Source organism: Rhamphochromis sp. 'chilingali', assembly GCF_963969265.1.
Source record: "Rhamphochromis sp. 'chilingali' genome assembly, chromosome: 2".
NCBI classification, from domain to species: Eukaryota; Metazoa; Chordata; class Actinopteri; order Cichliformes; family Cichlidae; genus Rhamphochromis; species Rhamphochromis sp. 'chilingali'.
This window is the reverse complement of record NC_137930.1, coordinates 68,449,393-68,475,845: the sequence shown is the minus strand read 5'-3', so window position 1 is coordinate 68,475,845 and position 26,453 is coordinate 68,449,393. Positions and strand designations below refer to the sequence as shown.

The following is a 26,453-nucleotide window of genomic DNA, read 5'->3' as shown; positions in this document are numbered from 1 at the left end:
CAGCTACTGAGATTGGGAGTTTTTCTTAAAGAGAGTCCAGGTTACAAAAGATTTAGACGTGCACATATGATGCATTATACTTGCATTATACTACTACACAGGTAGCTTATAGTACAAAAGTTGTTTAATCGAAATATATTTCAAGTACCTAAAGTAAAGCTAAAATTACATAATAGTAAATAATAAGAAACAAACAAACAGGATGTTTATCTGTTTGTAGGATATCAGTTATTTCTGGGGCCACATGCAAATCGGTCATATTTTCATGTACACGTGGAAGTTGTCAGATTCTGCACTTTTCTGTGTCAACAGAAAAAAAGGCTGAATTGTAAACAAATTGGTGACTTTGAGTTTGTGTCAAAGCCTCAAGCTTCTGAAAAGCTGCAAACTTGTTTAACTCAAAATGTGCTGACTTCAAACAGTCGGAGTAGGAGCTGTAAATCTTTAATGCGTAACATCATCAGTAAGGAAGATCGCATATTAGTGTAAAAGCACCTAATGCAACTGTCAGTGACAGGAGGAGCGGTACATTTGCAAAAAATCATCATGGACCGGACCAGGCACGTGCAGAGGGTGGGGGGCGGAAGGGGCTTGAGCACGTGCCCCTTTCCTGATGGGTGCCCCAGGTGCCCTTTTTCCTGTCTGTGCCCCTCAACAATAATATTTAACAATTAATCACAGTTTTGCTAAATAAAAGGGTCTAGCTTGCATCAGTCACATGACTATCATTAACCAATCCTCGCACTTGACGGCAGAGCGCGCTGGTTACGAGCCGGGAATGAGCTCGAAAGAGCACGCGCATTTTTTGCCGTTTGAGCGACCTCAAACCTTTCAGGAAGGCTTATATTTCACTAAATATAAATAATATAAATGATAAATTATTAGATTGTGAATAATCTAATATGCATATCCACATAATTATGGATTATTATAATTATGATTAAAAACACACACACACACACACACACACACACACACACGTGTTTTTAAAGAAAATGCATTAAGAAACAGATTATATTACATTTATATTTCAAATATGATAAAATGCTGATTTTACAGCAGCAACATTGTATCTCATTTAATAAACTTTCTGCCTGCACAGAGTGGATAGTCAAACAAACTGAATCGCCATAAATACATTATTTTATATTTATTACTTAATTGTTTTATACTCGTTACTTTATTATTGTAGCACTAGGAATAAACAATAAGGGAAGGATTCTGGATCAGCACTATGATTCAAACTTGTGGCCATAGTATGTACAGAATCATTGAGAAGGTATAAAATGTCACTGTATGTGTGTGTTTTATGTGTATAGATTTCTTTGAATTATTACTCATGATATAATATTGTCCAGACAGGCTCTGTAGGACACGAGGAGGAAACAGTGACAGAAGGCGCTGTGTGAGGCAGCGGATCCGTCAGCAGCTGGATTACAAAGAGCACAGGTCACAATGACACCTGCACCAGTTGTTGCATTGCATTCAAGTATAAAAACAATAATAAACACAATGTTTTCGTTCTCTAACATTTTTCTATCATTACTTTATTATGGATTAGGTGGAGGAGTTTTTAAGTGTGGATAACTCAATAATAGATTAATTCAGTAGCAGTTTGTGCCTCGTTCTCAGATGGACAGGAAGTGGAGAGTGACAGATGAGACGAGGAGATGGAAGAGAGGCAAAGAGTGAGTCGCAGGCAGAGCGAGTTTACGTCTCACAGTTTTGTTGTCTTATGGTTCCAAGTGCTGTCACCATTCTTTACATTTTATTATTATCTCATAACTTGTTTAATCGGCTACCATCTCTCCTGTGGACTCTTTAATGTCTACCTTCTCAGATCAACACGGCCCTGCCCTCCAGCAGCAGCAACTCCTCAACAGCAACATTGTATCCATCAGTAAAACTGTCACAAGGCGGGATGGACTCATGTGCAGACAAGGGAAGCTAAATGCAGTTCCTTTTATTAACACACAACACCAGGTGCAACTATATACAGGTGAGAGCGAGGGGGGAATCCAGAGGGGCACAGGGGAGGTCCGGAAACAGGGGCTCTTCACACAGTTCCAAAAACACAACACACCAGCAACTCAGCTCGCCCAGGCCTCCAAGGGAAAGAGAATCCAAGGTTACTCAGTAGTCCAGCAATGAGATGTTTCCAGCTACTGCCTTAAGTAGTGGACGCTGGTGAAGTGATGAGCCACGGGTGCGAGGGCCAGGGGCGGGAGCCCGCAATGAGCTCCGCCCAGGCGATACACAGCGAGAGGGAAAGGAAAACAAGAAACATAGCCAACCTGGGTCAGCCGGGCAGACACGGGGACCATGACAAAAACATACATTTGCTTTGCATTGACCCCACCTGATGACAGTGATATAGTTTGATGCGTTTCCATATTAGATTCTTCATGAACGTGTTGTTGCTCTTCAGCCTGGTTCTAGGTGCCCCTTTTTAACTTTGAGCACCTGCCCCTTTAAACATCTCTGCACGGCCCTGGATTGGACTAAGGATATTATCCAAGGCAAAGGATGGTCAGAGTTTCTGTTTGAGAAAAACATGTTTTTAGCATAAATATTGACCTTGCATATTACCAGCCATTATGCCTGTTGTCATAATTTTAGGAAGACAGAGTGAACTTAAATCCCACGTATGCAGTTATATGATGCTAACAATGTCCAAAATGTTTTTTGATAACTTAATTTTATAAAAAAAAGGAAAATTGTATTATAGTAGGACAATGTATATCGAAAATCCTATAATTATTTTATACTAATAATGTTATGCCTACATTTAAAATAAAGACCAACTGGGAACGTGATTTTTTTTGGCGTAGATGTTAAAAACAACTGGAAGGAATTTATTGTAATAAAATTTCTTGCATATATGCATTTACAATTTTCACGTAACATGCTCCTGATTACAAATGTTACAAATATGTAAATATTGACCTTTGTAAAGCTGCGTGTCAGTTTCTTTTACATTTCTGTTTTTAAGCGTGAGTTGACAGATTTTTTAAAAAACGGTAATGTGTCGATGTAAGGACTTCACTTATTGTGTCAGTTTTTTTACACTATCGCTGTATTGCCGTCAACAAACCTGTGACCCTGACATTGACACATTTGTGTGTGAAAAACACCACAGTGTGTAAGGTTTATGCCACAGCTGCCCTAAATTAACAATATTGATAAACACCAAAACTGTTCTTTAAGTTTCTGTTAAGTAATCAAACTTTCCTTTTTGCTAAAGCATATAGTTAGGGCTGGACCAGGTGACCCTGAATCCTTCCTTAGTTATGCTGCAATAGACGTAGGCTGCCGGGGATTCCCATGATGCACTGGGTGTTTCTTCTTCACTCACTATGTGTTAACAGACCTCTCTGCATTGAATCATATCTGTTATTAACCTCTGTCTCTCTTCCACAGCATGTCTTTATCCTGTCTTCCTTCTCTCTCCCCAACCAATCACAGCAGATGGCCCCGCCCCTCCCTGAGCCTGGTTCTGCTGGAGGTTTCTTCCTGTTGAAAGGGAGTTTTTCCTTCCCACTGTCGCCAAAGTGCTGCTCATAGGGGGTCATATGATTGTTGGGTTTTCTCTGTATGTATTATTGTAGGATCTACTGTACAATATAAAGCACTGTGAGGCGACTGTTGTTGTGATTGGATGTCAGATTGTTATTTGCCTGATAAATAACAATATAATATTTAGATTTTGAACAAGTTTTTAACAGATTTCTAAAATACACATTTTCTTGCTTTAATGAAAGGTTGTCTAATACATTTGCTGAGCACTGTAGCTGCTCAGCAGAACTTCACTTGGCAGCAAGGTGATTTGTGACACACTACATGAGAACTAAGTGCAAAAAGTCCAATGACTGTTCTAAACAAAGAGCTGCTTTCTCTGAATATCTAAAAGGGGAACTGTATAGTTATGGTAATAATTAAAAATAAGACTTTTAGAAATCTTGGAGGATAAGTAGTAAAGATACTGGCTTGAGTTTGAGACTTATGTGGACTGCACCGACTCTTAGAACATATAAATATAAAACATGTGGAAAAGCATATCGCCACACGTGCCTTTATAGTAAGCCCACTGACCAGAGAAGTGATTACTATGATCTTGTTACTGTGCGCCTCTTCTGGGAAACTCCTGACATTCATATAGATTCCCCTCCCCTTTTCCCTAATTACTCCGACATTCTCCAACAGCAGCTGCTGGCTGAGCAGGACACACACGGCTCACAACGCATCACATTTGTAGGTCTTCATGTTACTTTACTCTTTACTGCTGGCTACACTGTATCCCAGTCTTATATTGCACTTTAGTCTTGCATGGCTTTCAATGCATTATTTTTGTTTTTTTAAAATCACCAGTTATGTAAATTGTATTTCCTTTTACCTGCCTCTTTATTAGCAGACGCTGGTACTGGTTCCAAGGCCCCGCCTCTGCCATCTCTCCCTGAAGGGACACTGCATCCAAGTTCAAGCATCCATGAGATGCACGACACCTCACATTTTGCAGCCCTACAGGATTCAGACGCTCCACTGCAGAGACACCGTACACGGTACTGCATCCAACACATGAGCTGTGGTTCTTTTAATCTGCAGCAGATCCAAAGGAGGAGTAGGACCAGAACCCGTTTTGGTTTTGTGACTATGCATGCATGACTGGATCAACAGGTTCATACACATTTGCAGAAACTGCTTGAAATTCTGGTGGGATGAGTGCATATTGTCCCAGGTTCATCATCATCATCACTGATGCAGTTAAAGTCGCTGCTGACTGACAAACTAATGTCCTGATCAGGAGACAGACACACAGCTGAAAAGGAACACAGGCCTGGGAAATAGTGAGCTGATGTGGTGTCACACCCTTTAAAGCAGACGTTTATTGAACAGAGGTTGTGCAACAGACATTTGAGGTACATGATATGAGTTATAGAGGAGGGGGAGCGGGCGATTTGAAGGGAAATCTGCACCATTGAAACTTCCAGAAAATGTATGACTGGATGCCACAGGTCAGCTCGAGCCATTATTCTGCGGGAGTTCCAGTGGTGCACACACAATATCTTTAGACCAAAACACACGTTTCTCACATACAGAATCGATATTTAATGACATTCATAGTGATTGTGGTTATATAAAGCAAGAACTGTACTTTGGCCATCATAGGAATGCTGTTTTTGCCCCTCGCTTGCACACAGTCAGATGTAGCACCAACACGGACAGTAGTGAACATGCTCGAACTATCTGCGGTACAAAATCCTCAAAGAAGCTGTTGCAACGTCACGGCGCTCCCCCTCCAAAAGAGTCCAAGTGGAAGCCTTGCATATTTCCGGTTTCCCCATCTCACCGAGCGAGTCGTTTTCCAACTAAAACAGCAACAGAACACGTCGTTCTTTTCTTTCCCCTCCGTTTCAGGCTCCCTAACTGCAGAGGTATAGCTGGTGAATTTTGCGTTTTTTTTAAATCCAGTAATCTTGAGGTATCGGAAATACCACTGATGGGCAGAATGTGACTGAAGAAGGAGAGCAAAAATAGATAAAGGGGAAAACGAGACATGCTATCTAAGCAAACGGTCAAACTGTACAATGAACATTTCCAGTCGAATACTCGTTTCATGTTCTTCTATCACCATCTACTTCGGTTTCTGAATGTATCTCTTAAGCAGTAAAATAATTATATTATAATACAAATGTTTATAAAATAGCAGCACACTCAAGTGACACATCACAACTAAGTAATGTTATTTTTTTGTATAAATGAAACAAATTCATAGCTTTTAGCAGCGCAAAAAATACAATAAAATATTGACACTTTTTTTTTTTGTCGATGTCTTCAGTCCTCCTCTGTCCCCTCTTCACTTTGGAATACAGTATCTCTAAGTCTTAGAAAAACCCTTTGTGGGTCTGGTCGCCCCGTAAAATATTATCAAACACAAATTGACAAAGGTGGTCTCAAAATAGAACATATGCAACAACATATTGCAGGAGGAATCACAAGTTTGGGAGAGAGCTTACGTCAGGAAAACAGGCAAAATAAAGGGGTCATACCAAATATTCAGATGGGGGACGATTTGGCAAACGGGTCATGAAATCGCTCAGTTTTACTGAAAATCATCCGATCCCCACATTCACACTCAGCAAAGTTACACATGGTCATGGAAAAACAATAAAAAGAAGTCAAAGACACCTTGCTGTGACAAAGCCACGTGACCAAACAAAACAAAATCAGCCGTCTCGCTTTGTTCTGCTGTCTGCCTGGCAGATGAATCCCCTTGCTAATGATTCGAAGCAGCAAAGCTCACCGGGGAAATGTGTTCACTGACAGACAACTGGCCTGGACGGGCGCTACGGAAGCCAGCACCATAAACAGAAACAAACATAAAGGAAAGAAAACAACAACAAAACAACAACTGACCAACCACTGCGACACAAATTCTTTTTTAAACACAGGCGTTGCTTTATCTTAACATTGCAAACCTCATGGCCCTTTAAAGAACATGTGCAAACCTGGATGTTCAGACCACCCTTGCTGGTAGCGCCCTGCCTCCCTGGCTGTGATGCAGATAAATAGAAAGAAAAATTCAAGTAAAAACAAAATCATTTCTTGACATTGTAAAAGAAAATCGACTCGAGCCCACAGATCAGAAAGCTGTGTGAATTCATGCTCTTATTTGTTCAGGATCAACTTGCAATTTGCATGACTGGGAATGTTGTTTCTTTGTTTCTTTGTTTGGAATGTGCTTATGCGGAAAGTCGCGGGAAGCCTTTTTTCAATTTGACTCCTCCTTTAAAGGCAAATGACTGATGTTGGGAAACCAGCCCTTCAAAGTAAACCAAAGAAAAGGCTAATGAGGAAAAAAAATGAAACATCTGTTCACCTCCAATCACCGTCCATTTCATTTTAATCATCTCCTGGGGAGCATGTTTGCAAAGTGCTTTGCCATTAAAATCATACAGGGGTGTTGAAAACAACCCTATGCGGTACTCCAGATGAGCTTTGACAGTTATTGTCATCCTCTACCCCTCCCCCAACCCCCCCGCCCCAAAAGATTCCCCAACGCGTGACCTGGCAGCGTACGGTCTTACTTCCTCGTGTCATTTCCACGTAAACGGAAAACCAGGAACATCTTTGTGTGTCGTTGTAGGCATCCGTTACTGACGCAGCCACGGATACCAATTTTATTGTTCGTCATCTTCCAGCCACTGGCTGTACAAAGCCCACGTCTCCCACACAGCAGCAAACTTCTGCACCACTAAAAACTAAAACCGTCTCTGTCCCGCCACCCGGTGCTGTGCCTCTCCCTCAGCCTGCGCTCGTCTCGCTCTGCGCTCACCGACACAGAAGAACGAAACTTTCCTCAAGACTCTCCTGCTCTCACATGTGCCACGCATGCTGTGCACGTTCCATCCAGACACAAGAAACGCCTCATCGCAAAGCGCGACGAACGTGCGATATTTTGTTATCGGAACGGCAGTAATGAACAAACGGCTCGCATAACCTCCGAGAAAGATAACGGCCTCTGTCGTCTCACTCGTGGTCCACGCACACAGGTTTATTGTTGGAGAACAACGAATCACGACACACTGTTAATGCACGACGGCAGCGACGTAGCGTAGATGCCCAGTTCTACGGATGGAGAAAGTATATGTAGCCTCGGCTCGCTCCGCTGTCTTTAAATACACAACTGTAAGCCTGCGACTTTATTCAAGTGCCTTTCGCTGTAGAATCACTGTTAACATAGACACGCACACACTCAGACACGCACACACAAAAACACGCTTGCATCCACAAACTGACACGCACAAGCAGCCAGACAAAAGGAGCTTATTGATCTCTACTATTAATTTCAAAAGACGTCAAATGATAATAATAATAATAACAATTACTAATACTACTGATAATTATCATCATCCCGGGTCTTCCCTGATAATGCGATCCACCCACTTTCGGCAAATAGTCTCACGGCTTCCTCAGTCGCACACTCAGCACACAACAGTCGAGGAGCTCGTTCAGCGGCTCAAACGTAACGGTGACAGTACTCGTAACGCAACGATAGAGAAGCCCCAGGGTGATCCCGCAATTTCCAAATAGTTTCCGTCTCAGCCTCATTATCAATCTATAGTTAGAATATAACTTAAAAGATCATACTATACAATCAGGCAGAATGCAAATATGATTGGCTTCCCTTCTGGATATCCAAGGCATCACAGAGCTTCATCTCGGATCAAATTTGATGCATTTATGCTATAACGTCATCGAAAATCTATTCTGCGAGCAGGTGTTTTCGACTTGTAGAACAGAAAATCTACACACAAAAAAAAACTAGCAAGCATTGCTGTCTTTTGTTTTTAACATTTTTACATTTTGTTCTTTTTTTCTGCTTTTAAGAAAATTGAGTTTTTTTTGTTGGTTTCTATTTTTGTTTTTGTAAATCCTGTGCAATGATGCCCTCTGGTGGTTCACAAGTTGACATCGCGGACGTCTGTCGGGGTGGAGGACTGATCCAGCTCGTCCAGGCCTTTCCCACTCGGGCCTCTCTGAGTTTGCTGCTGTTGCTGTTGCTGCTGCCGTCCTTCGCGTAGGCTGCTCACCAACACGCGCTCGATTTGCTCCTGGCACTCTTTTAGAACATCCTGCAATGCAAAAGACAATCGAGAGGTTACATCAATCTTTTTAAATCTGCAGTTAAGGAAGTGCGTTTTTCCTGCTTCTTCATCAACTCAGAGTTCCAGTTTGGTACGATCGGGCACATTCAAAGCGAGACTTTATCATGAAACTAAAGAGCAAACCAATTCTGTTACTTACAATTTAAACTTAGAAGTTAAACCTTTGAATTTTCTATCAAGCATGTAACACAAATGTTATGCCCTATAATATCAATCTGCTGTTCAGAAAGTGCTTCGGCCACGATGACGGCGTCTCGCTGTGATTTTAAATGACAGCTGACTTTCGAGTTGCTGCTTCCAAAAGACCACAGACATGGGCCAGACCCAAGCATTACATCAGCCCACCGGGGTTGTGCAGCGAATACCATCACTATCGTCCTCATGTAGCCTACGCACATGCACCGGCATGCACACGCACACTCGCATGCATACCTCTGCCCTCCCCCATCCAGCCACCCACCACCTCTGCTGTTCCCCAAAACACACAAAACCCAAACAGGAGTCGTCTTGACAACGGCGGCTGAAAACACAGGTAGTATTAAAGCTATGTTAATTACATCCACCTCCTGTGGGAACACAAAGGTGGTGCTTTTTTAACGAGAGCCAGTCTGTGCGCCCGCCTGCCTGCAGGGGATCCATCTGAGACCCAGCCGCATCGACTTACACCATCAAAGGCCACCAAGGAAAACTGAGAATCCACCTGGGAGACAAACTCCTCAACAGCACCAAGGCCTCTTATCCTTCCCCGGGAGACAGTGCTACAGTGCAGCGCAGTAAGACGGGGGTAGGAAGGGGGGGTTGGTGTAAAAGAGTGCTGAATGGGCTGTTAGCGTCAGAGAAAGGTCAAACTGTTTTAAGGAGGGTCATTAAATACCTAAAGTACCTCAAAGGATCTTTAGTCCCAGGAGCTCAAACTAATTATCAGATTTAAAATGATGACATATGAAATCAAAAAAATCTGTGTTGCTGCAAAACAACAACAGTGACGCATAAGGTGCAGGTGACCAACCATTAATAACGCACATGAAGAAGATGCCAAGTGTACTTTGCAGAGCTGATTGACTGAGAAACTGGCCTGAGAACAAAATGCTGTCCCTAACAGAGAGCTAACACTGCCCTCTGGTGGTAAAACACTTCAAAAACAACTGAAGCCGTGCTGCTTCCTTTTAGCTCTGTGCACGCACATGCATGCATGACCTGCGCCTTATAGCACGAGACGTCAGTGGGAATCATGACTGAAAAGACGGGTGAAAATGTACCGCTTGTGGAGCGCTGAGACATTCTTTAGAAATTTACAGCTAATTTAAACCTGATGGCCTCAGTCCAGCCCGTTACAGCCTCTGGTGCAGCGGAGCCTCCATGAAATAGGAACCGGGCCCTCACTCATGTCAGAGTTGCTCTCAGGGAGCTGTGGCTAAAGGTCACAATGTCAAAGGTCAAACAGCACGACACATAACAGAAGGAAGAGGATTTATATACTATGTGAAAAAAGAAGCCATTACAAGGCCACTACCAAAATACTAAGTGAGAGCTCCCCTGACGTCTTAATTCTAACAGTTTTTGACTGATCTGGGCTGCACGCCTCTGGGCAAACACTTTCCTCAGCATTGGCTTTGACATGGAGGAAACCCCACCAGAGTCTGTCCCTTAATCTTCTCCAGAGGGTGGCCACTAATGTGGGGGTGTGTTCATGCACACATGCAAAGTCTTCCCACCAACATGTGCCTCATTGGTCATAAAATATCAATTCCTGTGAGAAAATGGACTCAAACGCCGAACATGTAAAGGAACTGCCTGTGTCCTACCGCAAGAATGCACGCCTTCATTTCTTAAAAGACATTCCCCCCCCCGTCTGCGCTGCTCTTTAGAGCGGCAGTTCGGATCCCTCGCCAAGCCCCGTGGGCTTTGAGAACCTTTAATGACTTCAGTGTGCGACTACTGGAAACACCGATGCTGTTTCCACAGAAGCTGTAGGTACTCGGACAATGAAGGGGCCAACAGCGCTGAATAAATTCACCACGGGACACAGCGTTGCACTTAAGCATCTTGCTTTGCAGCCTCAAACCGGAAAACACATGACCACCTCTGATCCTTTCTTGTAGTCATAGTCCTCCCTCTGCCCACCCCAAACATGCATCATACTGCAACAGCCTGTCAGTCTGACAAATCGTGGCATGCACTGTATCCCTGGGCGGCCTTTGTGACACTGGCAGCGGGAGGAAGTCGTGCAGACAGACAAAACCAAAAGGAAGAAATGTGTGAAGCGTGGAATGTGTTTTAACTGCTGACTGTACCACACAAGACAGTGTTGGCTACTCTGGGAGGATTTGGTGGTCAGACAGCTGAAACACACACACAGGCACTACGAATCTCAGGGAATCTGAAAACAAAATATCCCGGGGCTGACGCTGGAAATAAGAAGTCACCACATGACTTGAATTTCCACAAGTTACAATAGAAATGTGACCTTTCCCTTTCTTTAGCCCGCATGCCTGAAACACCACAAGTGATGCCACAGGCTGTGCTAATAGATATAATCCGTCGTAATAAATGCATCTTTTATTACAAGCATTTTGTCCCCAGGAAATAACTGTGATTAAAAAAAAGAGGAAGAAAAACAAAGGGAGCAATGGGAAAATGTGTTTCCGGTGTCTTAGCATGTGACCCCGGCTGAAAAAGATGAATGAAAGACTGAGAGAAAACAAATCTGGGAAGCGGTGCTCTTAAACCCTCTCCTGCCGCCGTTTCCTGTTTTAATCAATGAAGAGTAAACCGAACTCTTACATTTCTGCTCATCTCACACACAAACACACACACAGCCCGTCTGCTCGCCCCACAAGGCCACACCAGGTGTTTGCGAGGCAACACGCATTCCTGCAATGGCCCAAAGATGGTGACTTGGCCCTATCGCATTTCCACTGGAAAACCGCAGCTTCTGGATACCACACATGCCAGCGGGGTACCAGGGGGTGGCGTCGGCCACGGCGCTGTTGGCAGCAGCAGCTGCAGCGGTTGGCGAAACTCGGCCTTCATATTTCGCCTGGCTCTTTGGCCGAGCGGCTACGAGTCGCTGCTCGCCGAGCCGCTGTGCCAAAATCACACGGGGTATGTTACGCGTACTCTTTTAGACTCGTACCACCTCGCTGGTGTCTGAAGTCTAAATGAAGGTAGGGTCGCTGCTAAAATGACACAGCATTTCCTCTTTCACCAAAGCCTGCACGCTGAGACTGACAAAGGGCGTAAATAGGACTGACGCCACTTATTAATACTGACAGGTAATTCTGGGCAGTGAGATTTTTTGCTGGTGTTGCACGTGGTGCACGAGCCTGATGCGAGGATCTCAGGAAAATCTTTTAATACCCTAAGCTTTGCTTGGCAGTTCATACTAAAGCCCTATATGTTGAATTAGGACGGGCGCCTTGTGCTTTTTCTCCCGTGTTTACCGCGAGCCGTGGCTTGTCTGAATCCAGGAATGTAAGGAGTTGATTGCTGAGACACAGCGCCACTTAATTCCCCGGAGTCTAAGACCTAGCAGCCTAAAACACACCGAGGCCCTGTGCTGCTGAGGCCAACTATTTGTTTTTCCTCAGCTGCTGAGCGAGACTTCACACAGCTCGCACCAGAGGGAGCCATGCTCTCCAGCAGCGCTGCATTATGGACCATAGGAGGAGACAAGAGAGGCCCGATTGTCGCGAGGGAGGCATAACACCCCCTCGGTGTCCTTTTCACACTTCAACAGCTTTCTTCCACCTCCTCCTCCCCCTCTGCCTCCTTTTCAGGCAGAATTTAACATGCCACGGCCGATGCTCGGGATCTGTGTCGTGCCCCCTGTGCACTCTGCACACAGTTTAGAGTAAGTCTGCCATTACCAACCAAAAGACGTTTTCATCACGTTAGGTATTAGCAGCACTCCTGGCAAGGTGGTGGTTGTGGACCTGTGCTCGACAGCTTACCCTCCGGGGACTAAAGAAGAAGAACTTCACAGGTTACGCTTCTGCCCAGCTACTCGTCTTAGCAGCGAACTACAGACAGACAAAATCCTCTCTGGTGTATGATGAAAGCCAGGAATCTCAGAGCTAGCAGGGGCCCTGCCTGTGTTTGGACGTAGCTTATCCTCTGGTGCAACATTCACTGTACCAGGCAGCCGCACAACAGCTTCACCGGCCTTCCTGTCAGTTACAGAGCGATTTAGAGGAGCCTTTACACGAGGCAGCTGCTGGACTGACAAATATCGATCATTTCTTTAAATGTAGACATTTTAGCTCAGTCTCGTGCTCATTTTTATTAAAATTGGCAGTAAATCTCCCCTAAAATATGCCTGTGTGAAGCCAAAACTCAGTGACATTTCAACTTTTGTCTGTTGCGCACACAGCCTCAACAAACATGTGGCATTTCTTAACTTGCCATGTGCTTTCCAACAGAGTAGCATGTTTGGTCGGGCAAAAAAACAACCCAGTTACTTGAGAAAAGCAAAACCTGTTTGTTTCAGTGGTAATAAGATAACTTAAATGTGTCACTTCACTAGAAATGTCTACTAAAGACTTCCAAAAGTAAGCTTCCAGTGCAGGAAACAGCTGATTAAGCACTGAATCATAGTTACTGTAACACTTGTACTCTGATAACCAGATAACATGTAACCGATGTCTGCAGAGTCACTAATATTTAGTCATACTGATTAAAATATTACTCAGCAACAAATCCCCTACATTCCAGATGTAAGTATTACCTCTTAGCGCTGGAACACGCTGCATATTTAAATCGATCGAGCTACAGTGATAGGTAAACTTACCACTTCTGTGTTTGTAATCTTTGCCAGCAGGTCCGTCAGACTGTCACCCCACTGCGACTGGTCGGCTGAATCGAGCTGCAGGCCGCAGATCGCTGCCCCCACACTTCCTGTAGCGATCATGGATGGAGGGTACATGGCGAATCTGAAATCTGTTAGAGGAATAAAAACGTTTGAGTTAAATGTGAGTTTGTTAGTCTGAAGCACGAGCGTATGAAGTCAGGAAGCACAATCGTTGGTCAGGTGGGTGCATGTATTTACCACTGGTTTCTTTACTGCACGTTTCAGTTCGCAGGGTACAGATACGGTATGATTTAGTAATCTAGCAGTCAGCTAATAAATACTCCTTCTATTGCACCGGCTATGAACGCTGGGCTCGCTAATGACCAGGGGCCTGGATAATGAGGGTTCACTGGGCTTGTAAAGGAGCTGAAAAGCAACCACCCTCACCCCGATGCAGTCCCCCTTTCCCCAGCCCGGCCCCTTTTCTTCCATCTCCTGAGTAAATCGTGTGCTCGCTGAAAAAAGCCCCATAGCGCTTGGAAAAGAAGGAATAAAGAGGCTCAGTGCCTTTGCCAATGCACACTGCTGTAGGTCCTTTTTCCACGTGTGGTCACAGGCGTGCGTCTCAAAGACCAATAACCTTGTTAGCTCCCCTCGCTGTCATTCATAATGCAAATGAGACAGCTTGTGAACGGGCCAGAAGCCCGAAAAGGCAACTGGCATACAGTGAGACAGACAGACAGGGAGAGGTTTTCTCTTCATGCACGCACACACACGCGCACACACACACACACACACACACACACACACACACACACACACACACACACACACACACGCACACACACACGCACACACACCCTTCTGCATTCTCTCTTTATGTCTTGCTCAACTTCTACCTTCCTTCCTTCTTGGGTAACACATGGCCCGCTTGGACGGCCGGTGAATGGCACACATGCCGCCGTCTTTGTTGCTACAACAGGCAGCGGTTTGCATTGGCGGCCCTCCTATCTTTTAGCATATTAATGGAGTGGCGGGCCTATGAGAGGGAAGGCAGAAGAGTGTGACTCCATTGTCCAGAGTCATCACCTCATTTCACCCAAATGAGGGACGCGGCATCCATCCTCTCGCCACCGATTCCAATTCAGCTAGACAGGCTGCACAAAGACCCTGGCTGGACTTGAGGACAGGGGCTTGACAGGGGGGGGAGGAAGACGAAGAGGGCAGCGATGGACGGTGCGGTGACGAGGCAAGCGGGAGAAAAGAGGGGAAGGTCGCAGGCGTGGTGGGAGGAGGGGGAGCTAGACGACTCTGCTGCACATCGCTCTCGAGTCTGCGTCCAGACCCTTGTGAAGTTTTGGAAGAAGAAAAGACTTGCCCTCCAGTGACCCTCACCTCCTGCCTCCCATCCAACCCCCCACCCCCAATCCCTCCCTGCAAGTATTTCTCTGTTCCTGGGCCACCTCTGGGTTAGAGGAGTGAGCAATGGGGGCATAGAAACAGCCTGCACATTAACATATTGCTATATTCAATTGCAAAGCAAACCGCGTGCGATGGCTCTGAAGGAGATTTTTCTTCCTTCTTCTTTTTTTTATTTGGAATCAAAGAGGTAGGCCCTTTGATAGCTGCAGAGGCAGCCTCTCACTGCCTTTTTAACATGCACAGCCAGGCGCTTTCTCATCTTGTGGGCTCAGTGTTGACAAATAAATGAACTTATTATACACCCCTGTGTTAGCCGCTGGGCCTCTGCCAAGGGGGCGATTTATTAAAGGCTACCTCGAGCCAAGAGGAAAGAGCGCACAAAGCCCCCCGGCATTACATCACTGCTGTAAGAGCACAACTTTCTATAGAGGGCTGAGACGACAAAGGCATACAAGGATTTACTGTAAGTGTGCAGCGAGCGCAGAGCGACAGGCGAGGCAACAGACACCTCAGCGACACAGGCGAGAAACAATGCGCCGATGCCTGCGTGCTTTCAGATGCAGACACACACTGACCCCCCCCCACACACGCACGGCACAGATGTTGGTTTGTGGGAGAGCTGAGTGGCAGGCAGTGGGCAGCAAGCTGATTTTTCGCACTCAAGACAAGACAGGTCTGTAGCAGAACAAGGACGTGCGCGTGCAGCCGATGCGGGCTGACACTCGGGCCTGGTGGCTGCTGCATGTGGGGGGAAGAATGGCTGTATTTTAGGAGGCCCTCATTGATATTCATGTTGAGGATAAACAGTGTATGTAGCTGAGTGGGGACGCCTGCGATGGAAAGCTCCCTGTGAGCAGCGGCTGGCTGGCCCGGCCTGCACGCCTCTCAGCCCCTTCAATGGCCCTTTCTCCTCCCTGTGCCCCCTCGTCTCCATTCCTCCCTGTTCCTACCCCATGAAACTTCATCCTCGGGCCACCGGTCGCACATTCTCCTGCCCTACATGGCCCGCTCCATCTGGGTGGCTGCAACGCACACCACGCACATTAAAATTGTAAATTAATTAAAGTTGGAAAGTTGAACAACAGCCAAAGAAAAAGACGGATTTACCCTGACCTCTCTTTCCACAGCGATAAATCAGCTTCTTGTATTCTATACATGTAGCGCTTATTGAACGTGTTTATTAAGGGAGCGCCGTTACAAGGACGCGGGGTTTGGTTGACTGATTAAGGTTAAAAGCAAACATCTCTTTAGGACTGGCATGACAGTATGTTTCACCACTAACGCAACACAGACCGTCAGCCAACACGACCTTCTCAGAAGACAATCCACCTACCGCGGCTGGCCGAGGCCCACACGCCGGCTTTTTTCCACAAATGCCAAACTAACAAACAACAACTTGATATTTCTGTCATTTCCATTGCTTCCTGTCTGGCTGTCACTCTGGAAACAAACTAAAAAACCCAAACCTGTGAGAGTTGCACGCTCTTGCTCAGAATTGTGTGTTAATTGTAAGCTGCCCTTTTAGCCTCTCGCTATCACATCCTGTGTCACAGCTGCAGTCTTGAGTAACATCAGTGTTGAGATGGTCGAGTTGAGTGTTGAGGAGCGTACAGATTTGGAGAGCGATTTTTCTCCCGAACACAGTTACAGTTTAGATTAAATCGACTAAGCTTCATTCAAAAATCTCGGGCTATTCGTCCCTTTCAGATGACATCGTGTGGACTATTGTAATTCAGTGTCTGTACCCAATATACTGTCATGCTGCTCCATCGTTACCTCACCAATCACCACGAATTCCCTGCTCATTGTTAAAGAACGAATAAACAATCTGTAAACACGATGTCGGCTGTGCCTGACAGACAAACTGAGGCACAGCCGGCACCATGCACCGCTCTCCTCTCACAGAAGCATCGCGTCGGCGCCGACAGGCCACAAAGTGACGCTCAGCCACAGGTCAGACGTTTAGCTGACCTCAGTGGCCGCTCACATCAGCTTCTATGCATCTACTCGGCAACTGTCATAACATGACACGCCATTTAAGTCGCATTAGCGTGCCAACAGGTGTAGCACATCTGCAAGCTGCTTTGTAACCCACCCCCTTTGCCTGCTGTGTCTTCATCAGTCTCATCTGATGTGATCAATGTGAGCGATTCTTGTTTTTCCGTCCGAATAGCAAAAACAATCTTCCGTTTAGTGTATCGCTCCTGCAACAACCTCAAAGTGCTGTCGCAGTAGTTTTGATTAGATCCTACAGTTATATTTCCCTGTTCACGTCCTGCTTTTGAAATAAAGAACTAAATCCCAATGACAGCATTTAAAGGCCGTATCAAGTAGCCTTTAAAGAGGAAGACAAAAATGAGGGGACGGTGTGCTGAGAAAAATGTTGAGTCAAACTATCTGGAACCAAAGCATTTACTTTAGTACAAATATTAGTCTTTGTGGTTAACATGACGTCCGAGAAAAACACGGAAGATTTTGATTTCTAAACCTTTTTGCTGGGATAATTGTAGCAGCCGAAGCAAAATGTCTGCGATCTCCGGCGTGACTCAACCAGCCGCAGGATTTATACTGTGGTGCTGATTAAACAGCGAGGTGAAGAGGAGAACTCAGGACGTGCCACTCGATGATTCACCCTGTGTGTCACGTTACTGGGCACATACTGTCAGGAAGCCTTTTCCTGCTTCATCTGTTGACAATGCAGGTGGACCGGACATGATTCCTCACATCAGCGGAGCGTGCAGGGAAAGGATAATTCGCTGGAGAAGGTGGCTAATTTGTTCGGGTTCTGACTCATCAAACACGGAGGGGATTTTATGTAAACAAACACCAGCAAAGCTCTTTTCATTGAACACATCTGAGATGAATCATCCATCTTTACAATGCTGAGCCCAGGCTGGAGGGGATTCTCCGTGCCACGGCCCCTTGGAGTCGAAGCTACAAGGAGCATTCCTGCCTCTGGACTAGAGAGACTTAACAGGCGAAACAAAAGAAAGAGGGCTTGTGAATCAAGCTGCGACATTTGAGCTGTCGCCGATTTAAAGACGCAGCTCATAGAACCCAGAAAAGGCCAAAGAGGCCGAAAGCTGCCGGTTTCCAGAAAGCTAAATTGAAACATTCCCAACATGGAGGTTGGGAATAAAATAAACGGAATAATACCAAAGTTACACTGCAGTTGAAAGTAAGCACGGCTCCAGTTCCCTCATGTTTGTCAGCTAGTGAATCATTAGTTGTCCTGATAAACTAACCAGTTAATCATCAAGTCCCTTCATACGTAGTTGAAAGACACTTCCACATACCAGCAATAAGTGATCAAATACTATTCGGAGACAAAAGAACGAGCGCTCATTACTTGGATCCCAACTTGTAGCGAAATCTGCATTGTGTCGAGTCTCTCTTGGACAGCGCTGCTGGCCCGGATCCAGAGATTTCTTTTGATCAGCTTCTGTGACCATTGTCACCATTCCATGCATACCATTACAGAAAAAATGCACCCTGCCAATATGGCAAGAAGATGGGGCTCAATGACCGCAGCAGACAGGTTGGGCTGCATCTGTCTGCCCCACGCACCCCGTCCATTCTCCCACTTTAACTCGGGTGAATAAGAATAGAAGAGGAAGCTCAGAGTGCTCGGTGTCTGTGTCTAGGAACGGAGGTTCATAATCTCCCTTAATGAGCTTGTTTCTGGGCTATTATCCGGCAGCCTGCCTGAGGGAAACGCTGGCGTTTCCTATCAAGTGGCCCTGCAGCGCTGACCCTCACACGGCTCTGCATATGAAATGTAAGGGCCAAGCCTTTTGTCTCCTTTCTCCCAGTCTCTAGCTGAGCCCCTGAGCCATTTGCATAGTCCTGAATGGACCAGCCAATGTTATTAATTAATACAGAGCCAGCCTGCGCCACCTGACAAAATCCCACCGAGTGGCCCGAACGGAACTGTTTCATCAAAAGAGAGGAGCCATTAGGAACGAGAGGCCTTATTCTCCTCTCGAGAACAGAGAGCCGTGGTTTTACGCGTGGTTTCTTTTCCCGTAAAGGGACAGCGGCGGTGGGACCGAGGCCACAGGTGACCCCGCTGTCGACCGGCTCGTAAACCTAAATCCTCCCGAGAGAGAAATCCTCCTGCGCCTTTACCTTCTCAACTCTGCTCAGAGGACGTCTTCGAGGAGGATTCTCACCAGATAACCCGAAGATTTACAGCTGGCAATGTTTCACAAACGGGTCTCGTATTCCCAGAGATCCTCCGATGCACCAAACCGTTGACTCACTCGTGCTGAATCTTTCCTCATTTTGCCCTCACTTCGTGCTTGCCTGGATACGGAGCGTGTACACAAATAAACGGCCGATGACGGTCCAGAGCGATCTCCACAGCGAGGCTCTCCTAGAGTACAGTGTCAGGAGGACGATTCTCGTAAATTTATTTCCACTGCCTCATTGAAGCAATTACGGACAAAGTGCGCGCCGAGTCTTTCGTAACGTTGCTTGGGGAATAGGTCCGATCCCTGACACGCTGTCATTCCAAACATTAATCCTCTGGCAAAAATACGGGGTGAGACAGGAAAAAAGTGAGATATGAGAAAACTGAGGGAACCGGACTGAGGACACAGGGGAAGTATTAAAAAATGAAGCGTCATCTCAGACTCTGCTGTCTGTATTGAATCCATTGCACAATCGGTGCAGGAGATCGCCTCATGCTGCGATTGTCACGTATCTATTCATCTAACTGTGTACACTCCTCCCAATGTTGTCAGCAGAAGGAGGTGTTTCCCATGTGTGTGTGGGGGGTGTTAGTTAGCATTCCTATTTGTGACCTGCAGAGAAAATGAAGCAGCTGCTGGTCGCTGACCAGTTTGTGGGGGGCAAAGAGCATTATTAAGGATGACTTGTGCGGTTATCCAAAGTAAACGTTCGCACAAAGTCCTCGAGCGTGCCCAGAAGCAGTGGAAGAAGGTGCTCGTGGCCCCGCCTGCTTTGTAGCTCTGATCGTGGTGACCTGAGGGAAATCTGCCCTATTGCAAACGCCATCATGTCCTCCAGCAGCGGGGCGTGGAGGCGTGTGAAGTTAAGAGAGAGAACGTAGGAAATTTGAAAACATGACATGCCTCAGATTTGGCAGCACAAAAACAATACCCTCCTCTGGCTCTGACTCCCCTCACCCCTCTTGCATCTTTCCCACTTTGACCTCACTCTCCCTTCATATCGTGTTGAGGCTCTCGTTCCTTCCATCCCTCCCTGCATGTTTGATCTTACGGGAACCATTCAGCTCAAGTGTAAAAAGACAATGGTCTGCCTGCCTCCACCCTTGTCCGTTTGTCTTTTCGACCCCCTCAATCAGGCTTTGAAGCGTTACTTCAGAGGCTGCTGGGAGAAGACAGACGATGGATGTCAGACCTGAGAGGCTGACACTTTTACGACTAATGCTTTTCTTAGGAAGAATATTTTCTCACTGAAGGTAAGGCTAGCTGTGACTGGCCCATAACAGATCTCCAAAGAAGACTTGGACACGGCCCTGAAAGAAGAAACGGCAAAGACAACACTACAAAGTATGCTAGCGTAAGCCATTAGTGCTTGGTTTGATTTGGCACAGACGACAGAAAAAAGATCGAGGAAAAGATACGGTCATCTTTGGACTCAATTCGTCCAGACTGGCTCAGCGATTCATTGCAGGGAATCGAATCGAACGTTTCCTACCTGTGGCGCAGAGGGCGATGAAGGTCTGGACGTGTTTCCGAATAAGTGCCAGCTTATCCTCGGGCAGCGGCAGCCTTCTCACGATGTGCTCGATGAAATCGTTCGGTGTTACTGCTGCCAGGTTCCACTTCAACTTCCCCAGGACCACCAGTTCCCATTCCTAGAGAGAGCGAGCAGAAAAGGGATGGCGGAAAAACAACTTCAGCTGCAGCTCTGCACTTTTATTGTTTAGCCAGGTGCGCTTGAGCCAAAAGTGTGTTAATGTGACATACACGGCGAGCATCTGGAGGTTAAGTGTTATTGTTATTAGTCTCTGCTCGGCTGGGCCTGGGACAGAGAATCACCAGCAGTGCCACCAACCCAGGTGACCCGGCATCACTGTCTCCCTCCCTGTTGGTGTCTGGCATGTGGGGACTTTCCTAAAGAGGCCCATCAGAGGCTCTGCTGTGTGAGCGCAGAGTGAACACGGATAAGCAGCCTATGTCTGCTGAGCACAGTCAGCATTAAGTATGTCATCTCTTATCTCAATATATCAATCAGAATCCTATTTATGCACTGCAGCACTTAGTTACTATATTTTTCCACATGAAGTGTCTTGAGGAAAGACTGAAACTCCGTTTGATTAATCAGCATCTGAGTCTTTCATTTAGATCTCACAGCAGGATGTGCTGACACGTGCTCATCCATCTGCACGTCTGTAACACGGGGTGAGGATACTAGGTGTGGCGTTCTCTTTTCTGAGACTGCATTGTTACTTTCACTTCCTAGAGGAGGAGGTGATTAACGAAAGAGCTGGTGACTAATTTGGGAAAAAATGTCAGCGGTTTGGTTCCGCACTGCAGCCTTGTGACTGGGAGGATGGATGTTCTTCATTTTCCCTTTAAGAAGGAGAGACCACATGGACTCGGTCATGAGACAATTCAATATGGCCGCCCCTACTAGCAGCATGCATTGTCCCAATCAAAGTGACCTTTGTCAGTCATGTCATGCTTTGCTATCTTGCTGATGTTTGAGAGACTGAGAAACAGGACATGTTCCTGATGAAATCTGGAGTTTCATAAAGTGAAAGCCGTCTTCTTCTGGCTACAGCAACGTTTTTGTCTGATCATTAGCAGCCTCCTGCTATTAAAAGGCGTTTTCCATCCATGACAGTACGCAACACCAAAGCCTATAGCAATAGCTGCGACAAACCTTGCAACACATGCTTTATGCTGACAAGGGTGGCAATCTGGTATCACCCACTTCCTTCTGCTTACTGCCTTCCTCTGGTCACACCTTCTTCGTAAAATTGTGGTTCTCTTTACAAGAAGTTCTTACTAAAGATGAGGACAAAAAAACGATCACATGCCCCGAGCAGCTGATCTGTTTCCTGTATCTGCGTGTCAGCCAAAATACTGCCTTATACAGAAACACAGAAAGGAGGCCTCAGCAAACCAGTTCAAGGACTGAGGGCTTCGTCTGCAGTCTGAACATGAAGGTATCAGAGACGGTTTTTTGTCAAGTGCAGCACTGCATGCAGATGATACGAGTTTCCAGCCACAGCAGCGCATTTTGCTTTTCTTTTCAAAATAAGCTGTTTGAAACTGGAACTTTAACACGCTGGCTCGGAGTCGGAACCTTCATTAAACAAATGAAATTGTCATTCCAGAAAATTACGGGAAAGCAACAAATCAACAGCAGCTCGTCTGGGGCTTGAATGTGCTGCAGCGGCAGTCTGCTCAGTGGGTAGAGCCACCAGTCAGGCAGCGAGGGAGGCCTGCAACCATCAGCCCCGTCTGAATCATAATATGTGGCCTCTTTCACAACATGGGTGGGATTGGCTGTTGTTTACTGAGGAATGTTTATGTAGCGCCACAGAGCAGGAGGGAAAATACTTATCTGATGTGAAACTGACTTAATTAATTGGTTTGCCAGCACAACAGAGCTTATATTCATTAAACAGGACACAGAATGGTGACTTTTTCTGTACTGTGGGTTTCATGTGCAGTTAGAATCAGAAACAGTGACTCGTGACCTCACGTCAGCAATGTGTGCATCCACAGTTATTTTTGGACACCAGCTAAACTGTAAAAGGCAAACTTGAATTTCTCCGTCTCTCCCTCTCTAGCTCACAGGAACAGAGAACTTTGGCTCCAGTTCAATATGACCTCGCTGATCTGTGAAAAATATCTACCAGCAGATGGCGATGGAGACCACCGCACAGGCTGGAAGGTTACTGTAAAGCCTTGAGGGTCTTATACAGTAAAGAGAGCCCTTGTAGAACAATCCTGCGCTGAGCTCCTTCCTGCGTCTTTCATGTCTAAAGCCTGGACAACCGATTCAGTGAAATGGGGACAGTGTCGAGTATACCTCACATTTGAAACCTTTAAAGAAGGAAATACTCGAGAACAAATCCCGGCTTCCAAACCTGCTCTGATGAAGAAGAAGTTATGTAATATGTTTAACCAGCTGATGGTGACAATGTGAGTCTGCAGATGTGTTACTGCAAACTGCGTGAAACACGTAGAACTGTCGCTTACCAGCAGCTCTTGTGGTCTGATGGAGTTATCTGTGTAGATGCACAGCTTCTCTGCAGTTAATGGACGAGTCTCTTTCAATTTGGATGCAAGAAACATGCACACTGCTCCCAGCAGCTGCAGGTTACACTTTTTGGTGGGTACCACTGCTAGAAATCTGTCTAAGTAGTTCATGGCCAAGGGAAAAACTTCTTCCTCGCACTTCTGCTCCTCACAAACCTATAAGGAGACAGCACACAAGGCGACAACGTTGACGACACGTGACTTCTTTTTCAGCGCTTGAAACGTATAGAAAACTTTTGTGAAATAACGAAACAAAAGAGTGATCACATAAGAGCACATTTAAAATCAATGACACACATAGTTGGGGCTCAGCCAAGAATTTGCGCCCAGCCCAGATCTGTTGCGACATCACAAAATAATTCGAAAGAAATTATTTCACAAAGACTGAAATAACTTTAAGACACATACTCTCAATAGACTCGCATTCCTGCAGTTCATTCACTAAGAAATGAATTCAAGTCACAATCAGCCGAGCCAAAAAAACACCAGGAAAGCGCAGCACACGGAAACACACTTTTTTTAAAACAGTCGTCATATTTTCATAAAATATTTAAAAATAGAAATAAATTATCTGGAGCGACTTTCTTCACACCATAATGTTCAGCAGACTCTTCCACATCATATCCGACAATTCCTATCCGTATCCATGCGCGATAAATATCAAGAAAATGTCAAAATAAGAGGCAAGTCGCAAGCGGCTGGTGTGGCGTGCCTCACCGCCGAGCCGATATAATTATTTCAAAAATTAATTAAAAATCTCCAGTGCGTCAGATTCTGACAATGTTTACATGAAAATAAAGAGGAAAGACTGCAGATTGTTTAGAGAAGGCTGTTGACCGGAAATATTTGACGGATCGTCAACAAATGAACAGAAATCTTCGGCAAGTCACTGGAGACCAAAAGAAGCGATACGGCCCTCGCCCTTCCCGACATTTAAATAGATATCTAAAGTGATCGCAACGCTTTTTGTGATCGAGTCTGTATTTGGTCGACACCTAAGACCCTCTTCTGTCATTACCGACGGTTTTTACGCGCTGTTACTTTGCTTTTGACACTGTAAATCCTCTTAAAAGCACTCCTATAAAAACCAACATGGCGATACAGCGCAAGTCAGCATTGAATTGGGGGAGTGCATACGTGTGCATGAAAAATATTCAGCCTATCTAAAATAATAACATCAAATAATCAACGGGCAACATGTGCAGACACCATGTGAGGCAGATAAAGGAAATCCTCCGGTGCCACAGATGGCACAGCTGCCACTTTCGTAAACGCAGCGATCGGACTTTAAAAATGGAAAGAAATTGCGTTAAACGGCACCGACGAATAATATAAGGAAATAGCAGTCGGAAATATGAGTCTTATGCCATATGTGCTCCTCGGAATATTTCAACCATTGCTCGATAAAGAAATGAAACAAATCGAGAGGCTTTAAAGTCGAGCACGGAAATAATATGTCTTGTCAGCACTCGGTGTTTCGCTATACCTCCAACATCCAAGTGGCCACCATTCTCCTCATGAACGGCTGAATATCTTTCTGGACGCCTTTGAAATAAGAATATTGGGGTAAAAACCTCTCCTCTATAGTCAACAAGCGCTGCAGGACTCTGTCATCGCACAGCAGATTCGGATCGGGACGAGCTCGTATGATGGTGTCCATTTCGAGGCAGAGCAGCTCCATGGTGCTGGTGTTTTCACTGAAGTTAAAAAGTAGGATTTCGCTTTCGGAGACGTCAAAGGCGTGTTGCAGAGCGAAAATGCAAAAAGATGGCAGGAAAAGTATTTTAGAGGCATAAAAAGCGAGACTGCAGGGGCTCCGTAAGAGTAGTCCTGCCTCTCCTTGTTGAGAACTTTTTCCTCTCTCCCCACAGCTCGCCTCTACTTTCGCTGCCTAAGATCAGGCGCATTTAGCCTGCCCTGCGTCCGCCACTGACGCAACTGCATTACTTCTGTATAGACACAACAAGCTGCATTCCAGTCTCTCTTTCTACTGCCCTGCTGTGAAAGACAACTTTCACCAAACTTGATGCATTTTAGATGCAGATGCACAGCAGTGTAGGGGCAAGCACAGAATAACACCATCCAACTATGGCCACGTTATTTTACTAACTGGGGTTCAAATAAGGCAATTAGAGTTATTCCTGTGGCTGCGTTAAAGCGTTTAGCCTACTGACAGTGCATTCAGGTACAGTCCTTGCGTGCATTTTTATTGGGGGGCTTCTTGTTGATGCTGGTGCCTGATGAACTTATGATGATCGTTACAAAATCAGGATATAGAATTGTTACAATATGTTCATTGTTGCTTTATTATTGCACATATTTTCAGCATCAAAAGGCTCCCAGAAGTCAGCTTTAGTTGATAAAGTGCTTCAAGAGCCCTCTTGTGAAAATAATTTGTATATTAGCTCAGATTACGGAGCCAATGAGAGAACTAATTTATTGATGTCTGCCACTTTTTTCATTGCATTGCAATGGACTCGGTGAACCTTGGTGCAGATGTGATGCATGTAGATACTGTAGGCAAGCAGCCATAAATACAAGTTAGCACTTAAAGATGCACGCGCACGCACACGCGCGCGCGTCCGCATAGACGTCAAACCCGCCAGCGCACATAGACGGACACACATCATCTTATACTTTTTTTAATAGCCGCCACAAAGCTGCTTGTGGTTTATGAGATAACTTTCTAGGAAATTTCTAGCAGCATTGACTTTTTTTTCTTTTGCATAATCTTCTGTTAAAGATAACACAAAGATGAGACGCGCTGGATTTGCACAACACAAATAATATCAACAGAAAGAAAATCACTATATATATATATATATATATATATATATATATATATATATATATATATATATATATATATATATATATATGAATATATATATTTACACACACACACACACACACACACACACACACACACACACACACACACACTTATATACTTTTAATTAGACTTCTGTCATCATTTACATGGAAAAACAAGCAGGTGGAAACGAGAATGTAAGTCGTTGAGCAGATAATTAAAAAAATGACTGCCAAATGATTTAGCCTCACATACAGTCACAAAGAGAATCTGCATGGGTAAATATGTTAATCCCCGTCCCATTCTTAGTCAACTTCAAAGAGCGAGCCGTGAAAGAAACGAGACATCGCTGCATCAGGGGAAGACTGGGGACTGTAAAGTCCTCAGAGCTTTAGAGCTGTTAATTTCCATCTGAAGCTTGCTGGCTCTATAGCAGTGCTTGTGAGAAAAGTGGTGGAAATGTCTCTTTAAAGTTTTTTTTCCAGTCTAAGTTGCTTCCT

The 26,453-nt window shown here is 45.3% G+C and overlaps 1 protein-coding gene across 1 annotated transcript; it reads right to left on the bottom strand.

Annotated features, from left to right (window-relative positions):
• Positions 1-6,609: 6,609 nt before the first annotated feature.
• ccnd2a (cyclin D2, a) lies at positions 6,610-25,123 on the bottom strand. The gene is made up of 5 exons (XM_080866266.1): positions 24,628-25,123; positions 23,082-23,297; positions 20,563-20,722; positions 13,456-13,604; positions 6,610-8,633 (listed from the first exon to the last, which is right to left on the bottom strand). Exons 1-5 carry the CDS (start codon positions 24,820-24,822, stop codon positions 8,460-8,462), a joined length of 894 nt encoding a protein of 297 aa, XP_080722392.1. The 5' UTR covers positions 24,823-25,123; the 3' UTR covers positions 6,610-8,459.
• Between the last annotated feature and the right edge of the window lie 1,330 nt (positions 25,124-26,453).